General features: G+C 43.9%; 1 protein-coding gene across 1 annotated transcript in view; it reads right to left on the bottom strand.

The window, feature by feature from the left end:
* Positions 1-391: 391 nt before the first annotated feature.
* The window catches only part of LOC121562181 (receptor-type tyrosine-protein phosphatase O-like), a gene marked incomplete at its 3' end in the record, with an annotated part of 138,739 nt that continues 117,297 nt past the window's right edge, over positions 392-21,833 (bottom strand). The window contains 7 exon segments of the mRNA XM_045217329.1: positions 392-649; positions 5,328-5,404; positions 5,557-5,647; positions 5,953-6,034; positions 8,451-8,486; positions 9,231-9,314; positions 13,455-13,523. Of these exon segments, the coding sequence (XP_045073264.1) occupies positions 392-649; positions 5,328-5,404; positions 5,557-5,647; positions 5,953-6,034; positions 8,451-8,486; positions 9,231-9,314; positions 13,455-13,523 (697 nt within the window).

Raw genomic sequence — 21,833 nt, 5'->3', positions numbered from 1 at the left:
GCTGGCTCTGGACTCCAGAGAAGTGACATGATATATCCCTAGTTGATTCTGCTTCCTCTGGACTCCAGAGAAGTGACATGATATATCCCTAGTTGATTCTGCTGGCTCTGGACTCCAGAGAAGTGACATGATATATCCCTAGTTGATTCTGCTTCCTCTGATCTCTGCTTCCTCTGGACTCTATTTTGACTGGAATTGTGTTGGTCATCGTTAATAAGTGCAGTATTTATTTTCAGTTCAAAATAGTTTTTGCAAAATACTCCTCAGATTGTGCTGATTTCCCCTCTTCGTGTAGGCCTAATAATTGCTCAACAAGTAACTTTCTTTTTGTTTGAGCACATGCCCCCCAAAAGTCTTTGGTAAATCTGTGTCCTGCACCAGCTCCACTCACATATCCCAGTCTGAAGTTCCGTACGGTCCACTCTGGTGATTCGGACTCTGACAGCATCTCAACACTGATCTCTCCGTAGGCCACCGGCTCGTCTGTGAACGGCCAGTAGTGGTCACACTTCACCCTGCGTCTCTCGTTACACTGCGTCAGCATCACAATGATGTGGCTCTTCTGCTGCAGGACCATGTTCCAGAAGTCGTTCCTCGTCTCAGGCAGAGGGCCCTGGGTGGCGATGTACTCTCTGGGGGATTTATAACCCTGGAGGGGGAGAAAACCAGGGTTATGGTTAGTGTTGAGGTTAAGGTCTCAGGCAGAGGGCCCTGGGTGGCGATGTACTCTCTGGGGGATTTATAACCCTGGAGGGGGAGAAAACCAGGGTTATGGTTAGTGTTGAGGTTAAGGTCTCAGGCAGAGGGCCCTGGGTGGCGATGTACTCTCTGGGGGATTTATAACCCTATAGAGGGGGAGAAAACCAGGGTTATGGTTAGTGTTGAGGTTAAGGTCTCAGGCAGAGGGCCCTGGGTGGCGATGTACTCTCTGGGGGATTTATAACCCTATAGAGGGAGAAAACCAGGGTTATGGTTAGTGTTGAGGTTAAGGTCTCAGGCAGAGGGCCCTGGGTGGCGATGTACTCTCTGGGGGATTTATAACCCTATAGAGGGGAGAAAACCAGGGTTATGGTTAGTGTTGAGGTTAAGGTCTCAGGCAGAGGGCCCTGGGTGGCGATGTACTCTCTGGGGGATTTATAACCCTATAGAGGGAGAAAACCAGGGTTATGGTTAGTGTTGAGGTTAGGTCTCAGGCAGAGGGCCCTGGGTGGCGATGTACTCTCTGGGGGGATTTATAACCCTGGAGGGGAGAAAACCAGGGTTATGGTTAGTGTTGAGGTTAAGGTCTCAGGCAGAGGGCCCCTGGGTGGCGATGTACTCTCTGGGGATTTATAACCCTGGAGGGGAGAAAACCAGGGTTATGGTTAGTGTTGAGGTTAAGGTCTCAGGCAGAGGGCCCTGGGTGGCGATGTACTCTCTGGGGGATTTATAACCCTATAGAGGGAGAAAACCAGGGTTATGGTTAGTGTTGAGGTTAAGGTCTCAGGCAGAGGGCCCTGGGTGGCGATGTACTCTCTGGGGGATTTATAACCCTGGAGGGGGAGAAAACCAGGGTTATGGTTAGTGTTGAGGTTAAGGTCTCAGGCAGAGGGCCCTGGGTGGCGATGTACTCTCTGGGGGATTTATAACCCTATAGAGGGGGAGAAAACCAGGGTTATGGTTAGTGTTGAGGTTAAGGTCTCAGGCAGAGGGCCCTGGGTGGCGATGTACTCTCTGGGGGATTTATAACCCTATAGAGGGAGAAAACCAGGGTTATGGTTAGTGTTGAGGTTAAGGTCTCAGGCAGAGGGCCCTGGGTGGCGATGTACTCTCTGGGGGATTTATAACCCTGGAGGGGGAGAGGAAGAGAAATGTTGCAATGGGATGACTGTAACATCCATCACGCATCATGCCTGTGGTCTCTCTGGTCCCTGTATTTGCTGTGTTCACTGTATTGACCAGATCCCTACATTGACATTGAGTTAGCAGACACTTACTGGTATGTAGCTGGTATGCACTGGTACTTACTGGTATGTAGTTGGTGTGTACTGCTACTTACTGGTATGTAGCTGGTATGTACTGGTATGTAGTTGGTATGTACTGCTACTTACTGGTATGTAGCTGGTATGTACTGGTATGTAGTTGGTATGTACTGCTACTTACTGGTATGTAGCTGGTACTTACTGGTATGTAGTTGGTATGTACTGCTACTTACTGGTATGTAGTTGATATGTACTGCTACTTACTGGTATGTAGTTGGTATGTACTGCTACTTACTGGTATGTAGTTGGTATGTACTGCTACTTACTGGTATGTAGTTGATATGTACTGCTACTTACTGGTATGTAGTTGGTATGTACTGCTACTTACTGGTATGTAGTTGGTATGTACTGCTACTTACTGGTATGTAGTTGATATGTACTGCTACTTACTGGTATGTAGTTGGTATGTACTGGTACTTACTGGTATGTAGTTGGTATGTACTGGTATGTAGTTGGTATGTAGCTGGTATGTACTGGTACTTACTGGAATGTAGTTGGTATGTACTGGTATGTAGTTGGTATGTACTGCTACTTACTGGTATGTAGTTGGTATGTACTGCTACTTACTGGTATGTAGTTGGTATGTAATGCTACTTACTGGTATGTAGTTGGTATGTACTGCTACTTACTGGTATGTAGTTGGTATGTACTGCTACTTACTGGTATGTAGCTGGTATGTACTGCTACTTACTGGAATGTAGTTGGTATGTACTGGTATGTAGTTGGTATGTACTGCTACTTACTGGTATGTAGTTGGTATGTACTGGTATGTAGCTGGTATGTACTGGTACTTACTGGAATGTAGTTGGTATGTACTGGTATGTAGTTGGTATGTACTGCTACTTACTGGTATGTAGTTGGTATGTACTGCTACTTACTGGTATGTAGTTGGTATGTACTGCTACTTACTGGTATGTAGTTGATATGTACTGCTACTTACTGGTATGTAGCTGGTATGTACTGCTACTTACTGGTATGTAGTTGGTATGTACTGCTACTTACTGGTATGTAGTTGGTATGTACTGCTACTTACTGGAATGTAGTTGGTATGTACTGGTACGTAGTTGGTATGTACTGCTACTTACTGGTATGTAGCTGGTATGTACTGGTACGTATTTGGTATGTACTGCTACTTACTGGTATGTAGCTGGTATGTACTGGTACGTAGTTGGTATGTACTGCTACTTACTGGTATGTACTGGTACGTAGTTGGTATGTACTGCTACTTACTGGTATGTAGCTGGTACAGTGGGGAAAAAAAGTATTTAGTCAGCCACCAATTGTGCAAGTTCTCCCACTTAAAAAGATGAGAGATGCCTGTAATTTTCATCATAGGTACACGTCAACTATGACAGACAAATTGAGAAAAAAAAATCCAGAAAATCCCATTGTAGGATTTTTAATGAATTTATTTGCAAATTATGGTGGAAAATAAGTATTTGGTCACCTACAAACAAGCAAGATGTCTGGCTCTCACAGACCTGTAACTTCTTCTTTAAGAGGCTCCTCTGTCCTCCACTCGTTACCTGTATTAATGGCACCTGTTTGAACTTGTTATCAGTATAAAAGACACCTGTCCACAACCTCAAACAGTCACACTCCAAACTTCACAATGGCCAAGACCAAAGAGCTGTCAAAGGACACCAAAAACAAAAAAGTAGACCTGCACCAGGCTGGGAAGACTGAATCTGCAATAGGTAAGCAGCTTGGTTTGAAGATATCAACTGTGGGAGCAATTATTAGGAAATGGAAGACATACAAGACCACTGATAATCTCCCTCGATCTGGGGCTCCACGCAAGATCTCACCCCGTGGGGTCAAAATGATCACAAGAACGGTGAGCAAAAATCCCAGAACCACACGGGGGACCTAGTGAATGACCTGCAGAGAGCTGGGACCAAAGTAACAAAGCCAACCATCAGTAACACACTACGCCGCCAGGGACTCAAATCCTGCAGTGGGAGACGTGTCCCCCTGCTTAAGCCAGTACATGTCCAGGCCCGTCTGAAGTGCATTTGGATGATCCAGAAGAGGATTGGGAGAATGTCATATGGTCAGATGAAACCAAAATATAACTTTTTTGGTAAAAACTCAACTCGTCGTGTTTGGAGGACAAAGAATGCTGAGTTGCATCCAAAGAACACCATACCTACTGTGAAGCATGGGGTTGGAAACATCATGCTTTGGGGCAGTTTTTTCTGCAAAGGGACCAGGATGACTGATCCGTGTAAAGGAAAGAATGAATGGGGCCATGTATCGTGAGATTTTGAGTGAAAACCTCCTTCCATCAGCAAGGGCATTGAAGATGAAACGTGGCTGGGTCTTTCAGCATGACAATGATCCCAAACACACCGCCGGGCAACGCAAGGAGTGGCTTCGTAAGAAGCATTTCAAGGTCCTGGAGTGGCCTAGCCAGTCTCCAGATCTCTACCCCATAGAAAATCTTTGGAGGGAGTTTAAAGTCTGTGTTGCCCAGCGACAGCCCCAAAACATCACTGCTCTAGAGGAGATCTGCATGGAGGAATGGGCCAAAATACCAGCAACAGTGTGTGAAAACCTTGTGAAGACTTACAGAAAACGTTTGACCTGTGTCATTGCCAACAAAGGGTATATAACAAAGTATTGAGAAACTTTTGTTATTGGCCAAATACTTATTTTCCACCATCATATGCCAATAAATTCATTAAAAATCCTACAATGTGATTTTCTGGATTTTTTTTCCTCATTTTGTCTGTCATAGTTGACGTGTACCTATGATAAAAATTACAGGCCTCTCTCATCTTTTTAAGTGGGAGAACTTGCACAATTGGTGGCTGACTAAATACTTTTTTTCCCCACTGTATGTACTGGTACTTACTGGAATGTAGTTGGTATGCACTGGTACGTAGTTGGTATGTACTGCTACTTACTGGTATGTAGTTGGTATGCACTTACTGGTCTGTAGTTGGTATGCACTGGTACTTCCTGGTATGTAGCTGGTATGTACTGCTACTTACTGGTATGTAGCTGGTATGTACTGCTACTTACTGGTATGTAGTTGGTATGTACTGCTACTTACTGGTATGTAGTTGGTATGTACTGCTACTTACTGGTATGTAGTTGGTATGTACTGCTACTTACTGGTATGTAGTTGGTATGTACTGCTACTTACTGGTATGTAGTTGGTATGTACTGCTACTTACTGGTATGTAGTTGGTATGTACTGCTACTTACTGGTATGTAGTTGGTATGTACTGCTACTTACTGGTATGTAGTTGGTATGTACTGCTACTTACTGGTATGTAGTTGGTATGTACTGCTACTTACTGGTATGTAGTTGGCGTTGATGTAGTCAGAGCCCTCGTCGTTATGTAAATAGATCAGTTTCACTCTGCTGAAGTCATCTGGGGAAAGTCATGGTTATATTCAGTTATATTCAGTGCTCATCAGTTATCTGTTTCCTGTCTGTTTCTACAGATAAACTACCATGTTTCAGCATACTGTTATATTTGGCATAGTGTCTGCTATTAGTAGATAGAGTTCCCCGGCCACTCACATGGCAGGATGTTGGTGTAGCGGTTCTTGGGTCTGTTGATAGGCAGGTCTGCTGCATCATGGGAAAGATCCAGACCTACGCTCTTCAGCTCCTACAACACATGGGACACATGACAGACACATGACAGACACATGACAGACACATGACAGACACATGACAGACACATGACAGACACACGGGACACATGACAGACACATGGGACACATGACAGAGACACGGGACACATGACAGACACACGGGACACATGACAGACACACGGGACACATGACAGACACATGGGACACATGACAGACACATGGGACACATGACAGGCCATGAGAGACGACTCAAACACAATATCTAATCCAGGTATAACATGATCATATTTCTGTGTATCATAGGTCATCAGAATACTACCTCAAACTGCAGAGAGAACTTGTAGGCAGAGTCTTTGCTCATGTCTTTGAGGTACGCATCAAAGTCATCCAGCTGGACAGGGCTGAAACACAACACACAGAACAGTCATCCAGCTGGACAGGGCTGAAACACAACACACAGAACGGTCATCCAGCTGGACAGGGCTGAAACACAACACACAGAACAGTCATCCAGCTGGACAGGGCTGAAACACAACACACAGAGCGGTCATCCAGCTGGACAGGGCTGAAACACAACACACAGAACAGTCATCCAGCTGGACAGGGCTGAAACACAACACACAGAGCGGTCATCCAGCTGGACAGGGCTGAAACACAACACACAGAACGGTCATCCAGCTGGACAGGGCTGAAACACAACACACAGAACGGTCATCCAGCTGGACAGGGCTGAAACACAACACACAGAACAGTCATCCAGCTGGACAGGGCTGAAACACAACACACAGAACAGTCATCCAGCTGGACAGGGCTGAAACACAACACACAGAACAGTCATCCAGCTGGACAGGGCTGAAACACAACACACAGAACAGTCATCCAGCTGGACAGGGCTGAAACACAACACACAGAGCGGTCATCCAGCTGGACAGGGCTGAAACACAACACACAGAACGGTCATCCAGCTGGACAGGGCTGAAACACAACACACAGAGCGGTCATCCAGCTGGACAGGGCTGAAACACAACACACAGAACGGTCATCCAGCTGGACAGGGCTGAAACACAACACACAGAACGGTCATCCAGCTGGACAGGGCTGAAACACAACACACAGAACAGTCATCCAGCTGGACAGGGCTGAAACACAACACACAGAACAGTCATCCAGCTGGACAGGGCTGAAACACAACACACAGAACAGTCATCCAGCTGGACAGGGCTGAAACACAACACACAGAACGGTCATCCAGCTGGACAGGGCTGAAACACAACACACAGAACGGTCATCCAGCTGGACAGGGCTGAAACACAACACACAGAACGGTCATCCAGCTGGACAGGGCTGAAACACAACACACAGAACAGTCATCCAGCTGGACAGGGCTGAAACACAACACACAGAACAGTCATCCAGCTGGACAGGGCTGAAACACAACACACAGAACAGTCATCCAGCTGGACAGGGCTGAAACACAACACACAGAACAGTCATCCAGCTGGACAGGGCTGAAACACAACACACAGAACGGTCATCCAGCTGGACAGGGCTGAAACACAACACACAGAACAGTCATCCAGCTGGACAGGGCTGAAACACAACACACAGAGCGGTCATCCAGCTGGACAGGGCTGAAACACAACACACAGAACGGTCATCCAGCTGGACAGGGCTGAAACACAACACACAGAACGGTCATCCAGCTGGACAGGGCTGAAACACAACACACAGAACAGTCATCCAGCTGGACAGGGCTGAAACACAACACACAGAACAGTCATCCAGCTGGACAGGGCTGAAACACAACACACAGAACGGTCATCCAGCTGGACAGGGCTGAAACACAACACACAGAACGGTCATCCAGCTGGACAGGGCTGAAACACAACACACAGAACGGTCATCCAGCTGGACAGGGCTGAAACACAACACACAGAACGGTCATCCAGCTGGACAGGGCTGAAACACAACACACAGAACAGTCATCCAGCTGGACAGGGCTGAAACACAACACACAGAACGGTCATCCAGCTGGACAGGGCTGAAACACAACACACAGAACAGTCATCCAGCTGGACAGGGCTGAAACACAACACACAGAACAGTCATCCAGCTGGACAGGGCTGAAACACAACACACAGAACGGTCATCCAGCTGGACAGGGCTGTCTAGTGTTGGTGCTCGTTGACAGACAGCAGCCTGTATGGATGAATATGAATCCATCTGATGGGATTACACAGTGTTTGTGAAAGTGTTGCTAACTGGCAGACAGACAGACAGACAGACAGACAGACAGACAGACAGACAGACAGACAGACAGACAGAGGGTTCAGAAGGAGCGGAGCTGTGAAGCAGCTGTAATCTGATGGATTAGATTAGTTGTGTGTGATGGTCTCTGGTGGGGTTAAATATATCTTGACTGTGTTGGTTTGATTACTATCTGAAGACTGTTAATAGCACTGACACACACACACTTCACACATACGCACACAGATTAACACACTTCACACACACACACGCACAAACATACTTCACACACAGATTAACACACTTCACACACACAGATTAACATACATCACACACACATATTCATATACTTCACACACAGATGAACACACTTCACACACAGATGAACACACTTCACACACAGATGAACACACTTCACACACAGATTAACACACTTCACACACAGATTAACACATTTCACACACAGATGAACACACTTCACACACAGATGAACACACTTCACACACAGATGAACACACTTCCTCACAGACACATACTGTAGCACACAGACACTTTGCCTAGTAGGGTTACCTTGTTAGCTTCCGTTTCTTTAAAGCAGTCTTGCTCCTATAAAATACAGACGGAAAGAGATCCATGATTGTCTGGTGTTAGACCATCTTGTATACATCATCAGACATTTAGTTCCCAACAGAACACAGTGGTCCAACATCACATCAAATGACCGCTTGTTCTCTAACCTACGGAACAGCAGCATGCTCCAGGTGATTTCTGTCCAGAGAACAACCCACTAATAGAAAGTACAAACACGCTTGGTTCGTCCCATGCTCCCTTATTCAATCCCCACTGGGCTCAAATCACCACCCAACCTATGGAACCTATAGCAGAAGACCATCCCACTGCCACTATAGTCTACCATTCCATTCCCCAAAGCAACCACTACAGAAACAAACCAGTGATTGGAAAGCGTGCAGACGGCGTGCAGACAGCAAGGCCAAGCTGCTGCTAGTATCATGCTACAGTACCGTTAGTACCTTGGTCATGCTGTGTTATTGAATACAGCTTGAAGAGCATTTATTACGTGAGGGACTCTTCCAACCACAGACAGAGGATTACTAGAAAGATCTCCATTGATCTGAACACTCTCTGATCACGCCGGGATAGAGGTGTGCTCCTAGGATTCTGGCTCTTTTCTCAGTGAAAATGCAGATCATTTGTTTGTGAAATGTCTGCCTAAAGACTATTTAAGTCACATCAATCAATAGCAAAGGAACCTTTCTGGTAGCTCGGTGTCTATGGTCAGAGGACAGACAGGACAGCTTTTCTTACACATGCCCCAAAACAGTTACTTACCAAGGATTAATATAAAAAGCCAAAAGATAGTCAGTCCAAAGGCAGGATGGTAGCAGGGTGAGGAAGGCAAAGAGGCTCCTTCGCCTGAAGGGGTCAGACAGACAGACAGACAGACAGACAGACAGACAGACAGACAGGCAGGCAGACAGACAGGTTGGGTCAGAACAGACAGACAGGTTGGGTCAGAACAGACAGACAGGTTGGGTCAGAACAGACAGACAGGTTGGGACAGAACAGACAGACAGGTTGGGACAGAACAGACAGACAGGTTGGGACAGAACAGACAGACAGGTTGGGACAGAACAGACAGACAGGTTGGGTCAGAACAGACAGACAGGTTGGGACAGAACAGACAGACAGTTTGGGACAGAACAGACACAGGTTGGGACAGAACAGACAGACAGGTTGGGACAGAACAGACAGACAGGTTGGGACAGAACAGACAGACAGGTTGGGACAGAACAGACAGACAGGTTGGGACAGAACAGACAGGTTGGGACAGAACAGACAGACAGGTTGGGACAGAACAGACACAGGTTGGGACAGAACAGGCAGACAGGTTGGGTCAGAACAGACAGACAGGTTGGGACAGAACAGACAGACAGGTTGGGTCAGAACAGACAGACAGGTTGGGACAGAACAGACAGACAGGTTGGGACAGAACAGACAGACAGGTTGGGACAGAACAGACAGACAGGTTGGGACAGAACAGACAGACAGGTTGGGACAGAACAGACAGACAGGTTGGGACAGAACAGACAGAGAGGTTGGGACAGAACAGACACAGGTTGGGACAGAACAGACAGACAGTTTGGGTCAGAACAGACAGACAGGTTGGGACAGAACAGACAGACAGGTTGGGACAGAACAGACAGACAGGTTGGGACAGAACAGACAGAGGTTGGGACAGAACAGACAGACAGGTTGGGACAGAACAGACAGACAGGTTGGGACAGAACAGACCACCATTAGTAACATGGCAGAGAGGTAGAGTAGTTCCTCTCAGTGGTCAACACAGTTAATGCACCATGCAGTCTGATCCTGTTTCTAAGGCCTACTGCAGTCTACATGTCTTTCACTCTCTAGTCAAGACAATAACAGCCTTCTGTTCTGTTTCAGAGACTGTCTTCTCTTGATCACTCCACTAACACCTCCTCAGTAGAAGGAATCAATGTGCTTAGGGCCAATGTTGATGTCTAACACCTGTTCTCCTTTACAGTAGCCTATCGTGAGGATTAATTCCCTCCACGTAGATAAATACACATCAAATACATGGTACCATTCCTATGGTTAACAAGGACTTGTTCTTCCACAACAATATTCCTTCTGATCTAAATAACTTTCATTTACATTTTTACATTATAGTCATTTAGCAGACGCTCTTATCCAGAGCGACTCACAGTTAGTGAGTACATACATGTTTTTTTGTTTTTGTTTTTGTTTTTTTTCATACTGGCCCCCCGTGGGAAACGAACCCACATCCCTGCCGGCCAAACCCTCCCCTACCTTGGACGACGCTGGACCAATTGTGCGCCGCCCATGGGTCTCCCGGTCGCGGCCCGGCTGCGACAGAGCCTGTACTCGAACCAGGATCTCTAGTGGCACAGCTAGCACGGCGATGCAGTGCCTTAGACCACTGCGCCACCCGGGAGTCAACTTGTTCACCCTAACAGAACTAACGCCTAGCTAGCCATTCTACATCATTCACATTCAGAGCACAAGCTCTGCAGTCCTGGATCAACCACACGAACACCACTGTACTGATGAGCTGAAACCGATGCTTCACGTTAACACCACACTGTGATGAGATATGGCTCAGTGATGGGAGGTATGTATGTCTTTAGGATGGAAGCCAAGGCCTGCCTTAACTGACCGTCTTTAAGCCGTTATATTAATCATTAATCATCATTATTAGCCTGATATCAACACCTTCAGAAGGGCATCGTTTACTGGACATACCTGCCAGTTGATTGTCTAATAATTCAACAACCATCTCTTGATAAAAGGTACAGAGTCTCAATTGTTGAAGGGTTTGTCCATAGTTGAAATGTTCCATTAAATACTAAACGTGTCTAGGAGCCAAAACTCCATCCCAAATTAGTTATTCCCATTTCCCCTTACAGAAGAAGCCATGCTGGCCTCTACATTTGCACTTTGTTCATCTGAGATTAGAAATACTACACTTTCATCAAAACCCACTAACTCCAGCCAGCGTTAAACAGAGACAGTTGGAGTAGAGGTCATTCCTACTGATACGTACAGTGAGGGAAAAAAGTATTTGATCCCCTGCTGATTTTGTGCGTTTGCCCACTGACAAAGAAATGATCAGTCTATCATTTTAATGGTAGGTTTATTTGAACAGTGAGAGACAGAATAACAACAACAAAAATCCAAAAAAACGCATGTCAAAAATGTTATAAATTGATTTGCATTTTAATGAGGGAAATAAGTATTTGACCCCCTCTCAATCAGAAAGATTTCTGGCTCCCAGGTGTCTTTTATACAGGTAACGAGCTGAGATTAGGAGCACACTCTTAAAGGGAGTGCTCCTAATCTCAGTTACCTGTATAAAAGACACCTGTCCACAGAAGCAATCAATCAATCAGATTCCAAACTCTCCACCATGGCCAAGACCAAAGAGCTCTCCAAGGATGTCAGGGACAAGATTGTAGACCTACACAAGGCTGGAATGGGCTACAAGACCATCGCCAAGCAGCTTGGTGAGAAGGTGACAACAGTTGGTGCGATTATTCGCAAATGGAAGAAACACAAAATACCTGTCAATCTCCCTCGGCCTGGGGCTCCATGCAAGATCTCACCTCGTGGAGTTGCAATGATCAGGAGAACGGTGAGGAATCAGCCCAGAACTACACGGGAGGATCTTGTCAATGATCTCAAGGCAGCTGGGACCATAGTCACCAAGAAAATAATTGGTAACACACTACACCGTGAAGGACTGAAATCCTGCAGCGCCCGCAAGGTCCCCCTGCTCAAGAAAGCACATATACAGGCCCGTCTGAAGTTTGCCAATGAACATCTGAATGATTCAGAGGAGAACTGGGTGAAAGTGTTGTGGTCAGATGAGACCAAAATCGAGCTCTTTGGCATCAACTCAACTCGCCGTGTTTGGAGGAGGAAGAATGCTGCCTATGACCTCAAGAACACCATCCCCACCGTCAAACATGGAGGTGGAAACATTATGCTTTGGGGGTGTTTTTCTGCTAAGGGGACAGGACAGCTTTACCGCATCAAAGGGATGATGGACGAGGCCATGTACCGTCAAATCTTGGGTGAGAACCTCCTTCCCTCAGCCAGGGCATTGAAAATGGGTTGTGGATGGGTATTCCAGCATGAAAATGACCCAAAACACACGGCCAAGGCAACAAAGGAGTGCCTCAAGAAGAAGCACATTAAGGTCCTGGAGTGGCCTAGCCAGTCTCCAGACCTTAATCCCATAGAAAATCTGTGGAGGGAGCTGAAGGTTCGAGTTGCCAAACGTCAGCCTCGAAAACTTAATGACTTGGAGAAGATCTGCAAAGAGGAGTGGGACAAAATCCCTCCTGAGATGTGTGCAAACCTGGTGGCAACTACAAGAAACGTCTGACCTCTGTGATTGCCAACAAGGGTTTTTCCACCAAGTATTAAGTAATGTTTTGCAGAGGGGTCAAATACTTATTTCCTTCATTAAAATGCAAATCAATGTATAACATTTTTGACATGTGTTTTTCTCGATTTTTGTTGTTGTTATTCTGTCTCTCACTGTTCAAATAAACCTACCATTAAAATTATAGACTGATCATGTCTTTGTCAGTGGGCAAACGTACAAAATCAGCAGGGGATCAAATACTTTTTTCCCTCACTGTATATCCCTGGTCTGGTCTGACAGTTGGAGTAGAGGTCATTCCTACTGATACGGATTGAGATGGATCTCTGGGTGATTCCTGAGGCTGTGATCTGCTCAATAGAAGGTAACGGTGGATTAAGACTATAGATCCCCTCTGTGTCACAGATCACAGTGCAGTAGGGGAGACCTCATCTGGGTCAAAGACATCTCTAGTTTAATCTCTGGTTTCATCACTAGGTTCGTCACTAGCGTCATCTCTGGGTTCATCTGTGGGTCAGATTCTAGATGGATTTTGGACATTCAGATAGTCTTGTTGCCTGAGGACAGCTGACTTGGTGTTTTGGGTTTCTGGTTCAGGGTAGAGACGTGGTAATTCCTACCAGTTGTAGGGCAGTTTGCCGTCTCTCTCAAACGAAGCAAAGTTGACAAAGGTTTCTGCTCCGCATTCCCTGGAAGACAGACAGAAGTTAGCTACAAATGCAACAATACCTCCCACTCACTGTATTATAGCAGTTAGCTACTAACACAACAATACCTCCCACTCACTGTATCATAGCAGTTAGCTACTAACACAACACTACCTCCCACTCACTGGATTATAGCAGTTAGCTACTAACACAACAATACCTCCCACTCACTGTATTATAGCAGTTAGCTACTAACACAACAATACCTCCCACTCACTGGATTATAGCAGTTAGCTACTAACACAACACTACCTCCCACTCACTGTATTATAGCAGTTAGCTACTAACACAACAATACCTCCCACTCACTGTATTATAGCAGTTAGCTACTAACACAACAATACCTCCCACTCACTGTATTATAGCAGTTAGCTACTAACACAACACTACCTCCCACTCACTGTATTATAGCAGTTAGCTACTAACACAACAATACCTCCCACTCACTGTATTATAGCAGTTAGCTACTAACACAACAATACCTCCCACTCACTGTATTATAGCAGTTAGCTACTAACACAACAATACCTCCCACTCACTGTATTATAGCAGTTAGCTACTAACACAACAATACCTCCCACTCACTGTATTATAGCAGTTAGCTACTAACACAACAATACCTCCCACTCACTGTATTATAGCGGTTAGCTACTAACACAACAATACCTCCCACTCACTGTATTATAGCAGTTAGCTACTAACACAACAATACCTCCCACTCACTGTATTATAGCAGTTAGCTACCAACACAACAATACCTCCCACTCACTGTATTATAGCAGTTAGCTACTAACACAACAATACCTCCCACTCACTGTATTATAGCAGTTAGCTACTAACACAACAATACCTCCCACTCACTGGATTATAGCAGTTAGCTGCTAACACAACAATACCTCCCACTCACTGTATTATAGCAGTTAGCTACTAACACAACAATACCTCCCACTCACTGGATTATAGCAGTTAGCTACTAACACAACAATACCTCCCACTCACTGGATTATAGCAGTTAGCTACTAACACAACAATACCTCCCACTCACTGTATTATAGCAGTTAGCTACTAACACAACAATACCTCCCACTCACTGTACTATAGCAGTTAGCTACTAACACAACAATACCTCCCACTCACTGGATTATAGCAGTTAGCTACTAACACAACAATACCTCCCACTCACTGGATTATAGCAGTTAGCTACTAACACAACAATACCTCCCACTCACTGGATTATAGCAGTTAGCTACTAACACAACAATACCTCCCACTCACTGTATTATAGCAGTTAGCTACTAACACAACAATACCTCCCACTCACTGGATTATAGCAGTTAGCTACTAACACAACAATACCTCCCACTCACTGTATTATAGCAGTTAGCTACTAACACAACAATACCTCCCACTCACTGTATTATAGCAGTTAGCTACTAACACAACAATACCTCCCACTCACTGGATTATAGCAGTTAGCTACTAACACAACAATACCTCCCACTCACTGTATTATAGCAGTTAGCTACTAACACAACAATACCTCCCACTCACTGTATTATAGCAGTTAGCTACTAACACAACAATACCTCCCACTCACTGTATTATAGCAGTTAGCTACTAACGCAACAATACCTCCCACTCACTGGATTATAGCAGTTAGCTACTAACGCAACAATACCTCCCACTCACTGTATTATAGCAGTTAGCTACTAACACAACAATACCTCCCACTCACTGTATTATAGCAGTTAGCTACCAACACAACAATACCTCCCACTCACTGTATTATAGCAGTTAGCTACTAACACAACAATACCTCCCACTCACTGTATTATAGCAGTTAGCTACTAACACAACAATACCTCCCACTCACTGTATTATAGCAGTTAGCTACTAACACAACAATACCTCCCACTCACTGGATTATAGCAGTTAGCTACTAACACAACAATACCTCCCACTCACTGTATTATAGCAGTTAGCTACTAACACAACAATACCTCCCACTCACTGTATTATAGCAGTTAGCTACTAACACAACAATACCTCCCACTCACTGGATTATAGCAGTTAGCTACTAACACAACAATACCTCCCACTCACTGTATTATAGCAGTTAGCTACTAACACAACAATACCTCCCACTCACTGTATTATAGCAGTTAGCTACTAACACAACAATACCTCCCACTCACTGTATTATAGCAGTTAGCTACTAACACAACAATACCTCCCACTCACTGTATTATAGCAGTTAGCTACTAACACAACAATACCTCCCACTCACTGTATTATAGCAGTTAGCTACTAACACAACAATACCTCCCACTCACTGTATTATAGCAGTTAGCTACTAACACAACAATACCTCCCACTCACTGTATTATAGCAGTTAGCTACTAACACAACAATACCTCCCACTCACTGTATTATAGCAGTTAGCTACTAACACAACAATACCTCCCACTCACTGTATTATAGCAGTTAGCTACTAACACAACAATACCTCCCACTCACTGTATTATAGCAGTTAGCTACTAACACAACAATACCTCCCACTCACTGTATTATAGCAGTTAGCTACTAACACAACAATACCTCCCACTCACTGGATTATAGCAGTTAGCTACTAACACAACAATACCTCCCACTCACTGTATTATAGCAGTTAGCTACTAACACAACAATACCTCCCACTCACTGTATTATAGCAGTTAGCTACTAACACAACAATACCTCCCACTCACTGTATTATAGCAGTTAGCTGCTAACACAACAATACCTCCCACTCACTGTATTATAGCAGTTAGCTACTAACACAACAATACCTCCCACTCACTGGATTATAGCAGTTAGCTACTAACACAACAATACCTCCCACTCACTGTATTATAGCAGTTAGCTACTAACACAACAATACCTCCCACTCACTGTATTATAGCAGTTAGCTACTAACACAACAATACCTCCCACTCACTGTATTATAGCAGTTAGCTGCTAACACAACAATACCTCCCACTCACTGTATTATAGCAGTTAGCTACTAACACAACTATACCTCCCACTCACTGGATTATAGCAGTTAGCTACTAACACAACAATACCTCCCACTCACTGTATTATAGCAGTTAGCTACTAACACAACAATACCTCCCACTCACTGTATTATAGCAGTTAGCTACTAACACAACAATACCTCCCACTCACTGTATTATAGCAGTTAGCTACTAACACAACAATACCTCCCACTCACTGTATTATAGCAGTTAGCTACTAACACAACAATACCTCCCACTCACTGTATTATAGCAGTTAGCTACTAACACAACAATACCTCCCACTCACTGGATTATAGCAGTTAGCTACTAACACAACAATACCTCCCACTCACTGTATTATAGCAGTTAGCTACTAACACAACAATACCTCCCACTCACTGGATTATAGCAGTTAGCTACTAACACAACAATACCTCCCACTCACTGTATTATAGCAGTTAGCTACTAACACAACAATACCTCCCACTCACTGTATTATAGCAGTTAGCTACTAACACAACAATACCTCCCACTCACTGTATTATAGCAGTTAGCTACTAACACAACAATACCTCCCACTCACTGGATTATAGCAGTTAGCTACTAACACAACAATACCTCCCACTCACTGTATTATAGCAGTTAGCTACTAACACAACAATACCTCCCACTCACTGTATTATAGCAGTTAGCTACTAACACAACAATACCTCCCACTCACTGTATTATAGCAGTTAGCTACTAACACAACAATACCTCCCACTCACTGTATTATAGCAGTTAGCTACTAACACAACAATACCTCCCACTCACTGTATTATAGCAGTTAGCTACTAACACAACAATACCTCCCACTCACTGTATTATAGCAGTTAGCTGCAAACACAACAATTCTCCCACTCACTGTATTATAGCAGTTAGCTACTAACACAACAATACCTCCCACTCACTGTATTATAGCAGTTAGCTACTAACACAACAATACCTCCCACTCACTGGATTATAGCAGTTAGCTACTAACACAACAATACCTCCCACTCACTGTATCATAGCAGTTAGCTACTAACACAACAATACCTCCCACTCACTGGAATATAGCAGTTAGCTACTAACACAACAATAACTCCCACTCACTGGATTATAGCAGTTAGCTACTAACACAACAATACCTCCCACTCACTGGATTATAACAGTTAGCTACTAACACAACTATACCTCCCACTCACTGTATTATAGCAGTTAGCTACTAACACAACAATACCTCCCACTCACTGGATTATAGCAGTTAGCTACTAACACAACAATACCTCCCACTCACTGGATTATAGCAGTTAGCTACTAACACAACAATACCTCCCACTCACTGGATTATAGCAGTTAGCTACTAACACAACTATACCTCCCACTCACTGGATTATAGCAGTTAGCTACTAACACAACAATACCTCCCACTCACTGGATTATAGCAGTTAGCTACTAACACAACAATACCTCCCACTCACTCTATTATAGCAGTTAGCTACTAACACAACAATACCTCCCACTCACTGTATTATAGCAGTTAGCTACTAACACAACAATACCTCCCACTCACTGTATTATAGCAGTTAGCTACTAACACAACAATACCTCCCACTCACTGTATCATAGCAGTTAGCTGCTAACACAACAATACCTCCCACTCACTGTATTATAGCAGTTAGCTACTAACACAACAATACCTCCCACTCACTGGATTACAGCAGTTAGCTACTAACACAACAATACCTCCCACTCACTGTCTTATAGCAGTTAGCTACTAACACAACAATACCTCCCACTCACTGTATTATAGCAGTTAGCTACTAACACAACAATACCTCCCACTCACTGTCTTATAGCAGTTAGCTACTAACACAACAATACCTCCCACTCACTGGATTATAGCAGTTAGCTGCTAACACAACAATACCTCCCACTCACTGGATTATAGCAGTTAGCTACTAACACAACAATACCTCCCACTCACTGTATTATAGCAGTTAGCTACTAACACAACAATACCTCCCACTCACTGTATTATAGCAGTTAGCTACTAACACAACAATACCTCCCACTCACTGGATTATAGCAGTTAGCTGCTAACACAACAATACCTCCCACTCACTGTATTATAGCAGTTAGCTACTAACACAACAATACCTCCCACTCACTGGATTATAGCAGTTAGCTACTAACACAACAATACCTCCCACTCACTGGATTATAGCAGTTAGCTACTAACACAACAATACCTCCCACTCACTGTATTATAGCAGTTAGCTACTAACACAACAATACCTCCAACTCACTGTCTTATAGTAGTTAGCTACTAACACAACAATACCTCCCACTCACTGGATTATAGCAGTTAGCTACTAACACAACAATACCTCCCACTCACTGTATTATAGCAGTTAGCTACTAACACAACAATACCTCCCACTCACTGGATTATAGCAGTTAGCTGCTAACACAACAATACCTCCCACTCACTGTATTATAGCAGTTAGCTACTAACACAACAATACCTCCCACTCACTGGATTATAGCAGTTAGCTACTAACACAACAATACCTCCCACTCACTGGATTATAGCAGTTAGCTACTAACACAACAATACCTCCCACTCACTGTATTATAGCAGTTAGCTACTAACACAACAATACCTCCCACTCACTGTCTTATAGCAGTTAGCTACTGACACAACAATACCTCCCACTCACTGTATTATAGCAGTTAGCTACTAACACAACAATACCTCCCACTCACTGTATTATAGCAGCTAGCTGCTAACACAACAATACATCCCACTCACTGGATTATAGCAGTTAGCTGCTAACACAACAATACCTCCCACTCACTGTATTATAGCAGTTAGCTACTAACACAACAATACCTCCCACTCACTGGATTATAGCAGTTAGCTACTAACACAACAATACCTCCCACTCACTGGATTATAGCAGTTAGCTACTAACATAACAATACCTCCCACTCACTGGATTATAGCAGTTAGCTACTAACACAACAATACCTCCCACTCACTGTATTATAGCAGTTAGCTACTAACACAACAATACCTCCCACTCACTGTATCATAGCAGTTAGCTACTAACACAACAATACCTCCCACTCACTGTATTATAGCAGTTAGCTACTAACACAACAACACCTCCCACTCACTGTATTATAGCAGTTAGCTGCTAACACAACAATACCTCCCACTCACTGGATTATAGCAGTTAGCTGCTAACACAACAATACCTCCCACTTACTGGATTATAGCAGTTAGCTACTAACACAACAATACCTCCCACTCACTGTATTATAACAGTTAGCTACTAACACAACAATACCTCCCACTCACTGTATTATAGCAGTTAGCTACTAACACAACAATACCTCCCACTCACTGTCTTATAGCAGTTAGCTACTAACACAACAATACCTCCCACTCACTGTATTATAGCAGTTAGCTACTAACACAACAATACCTCCCACTCACTGTATTATAGCAGTTAGCTGCTAACACAACAATACCTCCCACTCACTGGATTATAGCAGTTAGCTGCTAACACAACAATACCTCCCACTCACTGTATCATAGCAGTTAGCTGCTAACACAACAATACCTCCCACTCACTGTATTATAGCAGTTAGCTACTAACACAACAATACCTCCCACTCACTGTATTATAGCAGTTAGCTACTAACACAACAATACCTCCCACTCACTGGATTATAGCAGTTAGCTACTAACACAACAATACACCTCCCACTCACTGTATTATAGCAGTTAGCTACTAACACAACAATACCTCCCACTCACTGTATTATAGCAGTTAGCTACTAACACAACAATACCTCCCACTCACTGTATTATAGCAGTTAGCTACTAACACAACAACACCTCCCACTCACTGTATTATAGCAGTTAGCTACTAACACAACAATACCTCCCACTCACTGGATTATAGCAGTTAGCTACTAACACAACAATACCTCCCACTCACTGTATTATAGCAGTTAGCTACTAACACAACAATACCTCCCACTCACTGTATTATAGCAGTTAGCTACTAACACAACAATACCTCCCACTCACTGGATTATAGCAGTTAGCTACTAACACAACAATACCTCCCACTCACTGTATTATAGCAGTTAGCTACTAACACAACAATACCTCCCACTCACTGTATTATAGCAGTTAGCTACTAACACAACAATACCTCCCACTCACTGTATTATAGCAGTTAGCTGCTAACACAACAATACCTCCCACTCACTGTATTATAGCAGTTAGCTACTAACACAACAATACCTCCCACTCACTGGATTATAGCAGTTAGCTACTAACACAACAATACCTCCCACTCACTGGATTATAGCAGTTAGCTACTAACACAACAATACCTCCCACTCACTGTATTATAGCAGTTAGCTACTAACACAACAATACCTCCCACTCACTGTATTATAGCAGTTAGCTACTAACACAACAATACCTCCCACTCACTGTATTATAGCAGTTAGCTACTAACACAACAATACCTCCCACTCACTGTATTATAGCAGTTAGCTGCTAACACAACAATACCTCCCACTCACTGTATTATAGCAGTTAGCTACTAACACAACAATACCTCCCACTCACTGGATTATAGCAGTTAGCTACTAACACAACAATACCTCCCACTCACTGTATTATAGCAGTTAGCTACTAACACAACAATACCTCCCACTCACTGTATTATAGCAGTTAGCTACTAACACAACAATACCTCCCACTCACTGTATTATAGCAGTTAGCTACTAACACAACAATACCTCCCACTCACTGTATTATAGCAGTTAGCTGCTAACACAACAATACCTCCCACTCACTGTATTATAGCAGTTAGCTACTAACACAACAATACCTCCCACTCACTGGATTATAGCAGTTAGCTACTAACACAACAATACCTCCCACTCACTGGATTATAGCAGTTAGCTACTAACACAACAATACCTCCCACTCACTGGATTATAGCAGTTAGCTACTAACACAACAATACCTCCCACTCACTGTATTATAGCAGTTAGCTACTAACACAACAATACCTCCCACTCACTGGATTATAGCAGTTAGCTACTAACACAACAATACCTCCCACTCACTGTATTATAGCAGTTAGCTACTAACACAACAATACCTCCCACTCACTGGATTATAGCAGTTAGCTACTAA

This window comes from Coregonus clupeaformis, unplaced genomic scaffold (genome assembly GCF_020615455.1).
Source record: "Coregonus clupeaformis isolate EN_2021a unplaced genomic scaffold, ASM2061545v1 scaf1011, whole genome shotgun sequence".
Classification (NCBI taxonomy): domain Eukaryota; kingdom Metazoa; phylum Chordata; class Actinopteri; order Salmoniformes; family Salmonidae; genus Coregonus; species Coregonus clupeaformis.
This window is presented reverse-complemented; position numbering and strand designations above follow the sequence as displayed.